At 49.3% G+C, this 4,641-nt stretch overlaps 1 protein-coding gene across 1 annotated transcript in view; it reads left to right on the top strand.

Annotated features, from left to right (window-relative positions):
- Window positions 1-4,641, top strand: part of ITGA11 (integrin subunit alpha 11) — a 48,197-nt gene that overhangs the window by 13,659 nt on the left and 29,897 nt on the right. Inside the window, exon 2 of the mRNA XM_014308316.2 lies at window positions 2,337-2,448. Within this exon, the coding sequence (XP_014163791.1) occupies window positions 2,337-2,448 (112 nt within the window). The remainder of the gene's footprint in view (window positions 1-2,336; window positions 2,449-4,641) is intronic.

The raw sequence follows: 4,641 nt of genomic DNA, 5'->3' as shown, positions 1-4,641 counted from the left end.
TTTTCCAATTTTTCCCCAGTTTTCCCCCCTTCTCCCTCCCTCTTTTTCCCCCTTTCCCCCCTTATCTCTCCCAGTTTTTCCCCATTTTTTTCCTGGTGCTGGGGCCTTTGGAATCATCCCCATCCCAGACATTTCCCTTTTAGGACTTATTTCTATCCTGATTTTTACCCTGACAGGAAAGGTGGATTTTATTCCCATCTTTCTTTCCCAAAGATTTTCTTGTTTCCCAGTGTTTTCCTTGACAAGAATCAAAAGTTTGGATGCTTCAGCAGCTCCAAAGAAAATGAGGAATTTGAGGCTTCCTGCCCTCAGAATTCCAAGGAAAACCTGGAGCTTTTGGTCACTTCTTTGGGATAGTGACCAAAGGGGAGAACTTCCAGATTTTCCTGATTCCCAGCAGGAAATATTCCCAGTTGGAATACTCCCAATATTTATTTAATTCCTTTCTTTTTGTCAGAGTTTTGAGGTTTCATCCATTGCTTGGAATCTTCTCTCCCAGATTTTTTTGCTTCCCTGGGATTGGGATGCTCCAGCAGGAGCCACTTCCCAGCTCTCCTCCCTGTTTTCCCAGAGATTTCCCGTTTCATGGAATATTTCTGTTCATTTATTCTGGTTCCTTTTCCGGAGTTTTATCCTAAACCATGGAATGGGATTCTCCAATTTATCCCAGTGTTCACATTCCCAAAAATCCTCACCTTGGGGGTGTGCAGTGCAGAATGCAGGGAAATTAAGAGGAAAATCCATCCCATCCTCTCCAACGCTTCCTCTGCATCCAAGACTCTTCCGGATCTTGGAATTTCTTCCTGGGAATCCGAAGTTCCCAAAATTCCCTCTGATTCCAGGGTGCTCTGATGCCCTTCCCCCTTTCCCGTCATTCCGTGGCCAATCCCAGCTTCCCCCCCTTCCCGAGGTTTTCATTTCTTTGGGATGTGAAATGAGGTCAACGCTCCACAAAATATCTTGGCTCTCATCCCTGTCTCCCGGTTGTTTTTTTTTTTTTATTTCAGGTTTTTTTATCCTGGCTTTCTAGAATTTCTTTCTGGATCATTTGGAAGCTCCTTCTCCTCGGAATCTGTGGCCAGATTCCTCCATTCCCTGCTCCAGGAGCGGATTTGTTCCTAGGATTCCAAACATTCCCTTTTTCTCCTACATTCCTGCCTATCCAAACATTCCCATCCTGGATTTTTCCACCTGGGGAGCAGCAGTGCCAAATTTTCCTGCTGGCAGCTCCTTTATATCCCGAGATATTCCAAACTGAGCATCCTGTCCCTGTCCTGGAGGAGGATTCCAAGGTTTTTCTTGGAATGGAGCATCCAGCAGGATTCAGGGAATCCAGTCGGGATATCCTGGTTATCCATGTCCATCCTGCTGCTCTGTCCTGGAATTTGGGCTGTGTCCCTCTGTGCTTCCCGTGGGCAGCATCTCCAGCATTCCCACTCCTGGAGGAATTCCTGATTTCCCAATTTCCCACCTGGATCTGGCTCCAGGCACAGGGAGGAGCTGCCAGAGCATTCCGCAGATTTTGCTCCAGGGACAGGAAATTTCTCTGGAATTTGTCCCCTGTGAGCACCAGAATCCCGGGATCAGGATGCCGTGGATCCTGCTTGCTGTTCTGTGGGAAGCAGCATTTTCCAGAGGGAAAGGACCAATCCCAAATATCACCCTGTCCCAACTGGAATTCCATCCTTAGGGATATCCCCCCCTGGAGCTGCCTCTCCTCACACAGGGAATAGGAATCCCAGCTTTGGATCCTTGGGAAAATCCTCGGGATTGGCCAGGATCCCTTTTCCATGGATCCTATCCCGTGATCCCCATGGAAGTGGCTGAATCCATGGATTCCAGAGGGAGGAGCTCCTTTCTCCTTCCCCTTCCCATCCTGGCTCCAGGGAATTCCCAGGATGAGCTGTTGAGGGCTGGGAATGGGCTGAATTCCCGGAATTCCAAATCCTCAATGAGCTCCGAGCTCCATCCCCAGGGCTGGATATTCCCTTGAAACTCCAGGATGGAGAGCGGAATTTTGGGAAGCTGCAGATGAGGTGGGGCTGGAATGCTTTGGAATTCCCATCCTGGCTGGGATGGGAATGGGATCAACCCATCCCTGCTCCTTCAACATCTTCAAAAATTCGGGAGCAGCTTTCCCAGGATGGGATAGGTTGAAAGCGCCTCTGGAATTGTCGAATCCAACCCCGAGCAGGAGCACCCAGAGCAGGGCTGGGATTGGAATAATTCCATGGCTGGAACATTTCCGAGATTTCGGAATTCTGAGTTCATCCGTGTGGAATCGGTGTTTTCCAGCTTTTTGGCTGACGGATCCTTCCCCTTTTTTTTCCCCCCAGGATTTGGGAATTCCTTCAACATCGACACCAAGAGGCCCCAGATCATCGCGGGATCCAGGGAATCTTTTTTTGGATACACGGTGCAGCAGCATGACATCGGCGGCAAGAAATGGTGAGTGGGCTCTGGAAAACCGGGAATTCCAGGGGGAATTTTGGCAGAAATTACACCAAATCTCCTCCAGAATTCCCAGGATTTGCTGGGCCAGGATGAGGTTGCTCATGGAGGTGCTGAATGAAGGAAAGGTTTTCCTTAAAAAAAGAGGAATTTTGGGTGGTGGGATAAGGGAATATTGGGAATTTGGGAAGGGTGGGTATGGAGGGGTTGTCTTGGCTGGATCACAATTCCTTGGAACTTCCCAGGGCTGGAATCCCGTCTGGAATTTGGGTCCAGGCCATCCAGGTTTTTACAATTTGGATGGAAGAGCCAGGGCCTGGAGAATTGATCCATCAGGAGTGTGGGATGAGCCTGGGATTGGCTCAGGTTTGGGATTTGGGGTGCGTTTGGCTGATCCCAGGGATGGATCCAGTGGAATCCCAGGGATGAATCCAGGGCAGATCCTGGGCCAGACCCCGTGGGATCCTGGGGATGAATCCAGGGCAGATCCCAGGGGGATCCCAAGGCTGATCCCAGGGGAATGAGTCCCAGGAGATCCCACCCAGATGTTGGCAGAGACCTTTGGCGCATTCCAGGAGCAAATCTGGATGCTCCAAGGTCCATGGAATTCCCTGGAATTCAGGTCTTCCCCCCCCAGGTGGATGAATCCACTCTTAATCCCATAATTAATGCAATGGATACTCCTGGAACTCCAGAATCCAACCCTTGCCACCTTTGGAAAACCCTTCTGTGTCCTGAGCCTGAGATTCTCATTCCATGGAATTTTGGGGAGTCGGGGTCTCTCTTTCTCTGGCTCCCACCCTGTTTTCCACCAGGACTGGGAGTTTTTCCCATTGGAATTGTGCAACCTATGGAAGGGCTGATGCCTTGGGATAAAAAGTTGGGAGTTCAGTGTTTCCCAGGATTCTGAGGGAAATTGCTGGAAAATCCCAATTTTGGGAATATTCTCATCCCGATTGTACCCATAGGAGCTGTTTTAGCTCCATCCCAGCTGAGGGGCTGCAATTCCCAGGATTTGGGGATCTCTTATCCCGTTTTTCCATGCCACCACCACGTGTGGGGTGGCCAAGGGCTGAATTCCCTGGAAACTGGGAATTTTTTCCTGCTTTCCCAAGCAGGACCAAAGACCATCCCTGGCTTCTTTTCCCAACTTTTCCTGCCAACATCCACAGGATCCACCTCTAGTTTTTCCTCCTGTTGGTTCCTCTGCTTGGAAAAATGGAATTTTTCCAGTGGGATCCTATGGATGGACACGGACACAAAAACTCAGGACAGCGCTGCTGGAATCTGCAATTGAGCGGGAAAAAATTCCAAGGGAAAAATGGAAAGACACAGCTAAAAAATGGAGAAATCTGGGAGCAACCGGAAGCCTCTGGAATAAAAACCATGGATGTGCAGAGGGAGCTGGATCAGAATTCCAGGAGCTGGATAATTCCAGGAGCTGGCAGGACACGGAAGGAAAGGAAATGTCCTGAGACCCCAATTCCTGCAGGGCATCTTCCAATCCCATCCCAAAGAATTCCACAAAATCCACTGGAATACAGCAGAGGCTCCGGGGTTCTCTCAGGATCCCAGCCATGGATGTGCCGGGATCCAGCTGCCAAATTCCAAGCACGGAATCCGAGGATTTTGGCACCTCTCCCTCAGTCTGAGCCTTTTAATGCAGCTTTTGGCTGCCGGGAATTGTTTGGGAACGGATTCCAAGAATTTTGTGTTTATGTTTTTTTCCATATATTTCTAAAGGGAGATTGGAGCGGCTCGAAACAGATCGGATTTTCCAGGTATTTTTGGAAGTCGGGAATTTTCCCCTTTTCCAGACTTTTCAAGGAACCACCCAGACTCATGGAAGTGCATCCCAGAGAGTGGAAAATCCGTGAGGAAAATCTGTGAGGAAAATCCATGAGGAAAAAATTCAGGTTATTAAATTCTGGGGGTTGGGGGGGGAAATAATTCCACTTGGATATTTAAGGCTGGAAAAGCTCATCCATGTGGGATTTGATTTTGCTCCGGCATTTTCCAGAGCAGTGAGGGGTTTCCAGACCTCCTTTTCCACACTTTTTCCATATTTTCGGTGGAGCTGGAGGTGCCTTCTCCAAGTGGGGATGGAAAAGATGACAGCAGGTGCCTGGAATTCATCCCAAAAACCACCGGAGCTCCATGGAATAGCAGCTTCCCGCTCCCCGAGCAGGC

The sequence above is a fragment of the Geospiza fortis genome, unplaced genomic scaffold (assembly GCF_000277835.1).
Source record: "Geospiza fortis unplaced genomic scaffold, GeoFor_1.0 scaffold2, whole genome shotgun sequence".
In the NCBI taxonomy this organism is placed as follows: domain Eukaryota; kingdom Metazoa; phylum Chordata; class Aves; order Passeriformes; family Thraupidae; genus Geospiza; species Geospiza fortis.
This window is presented reverse-complemented; position numbering and strand designations above follow the sequence as displayed.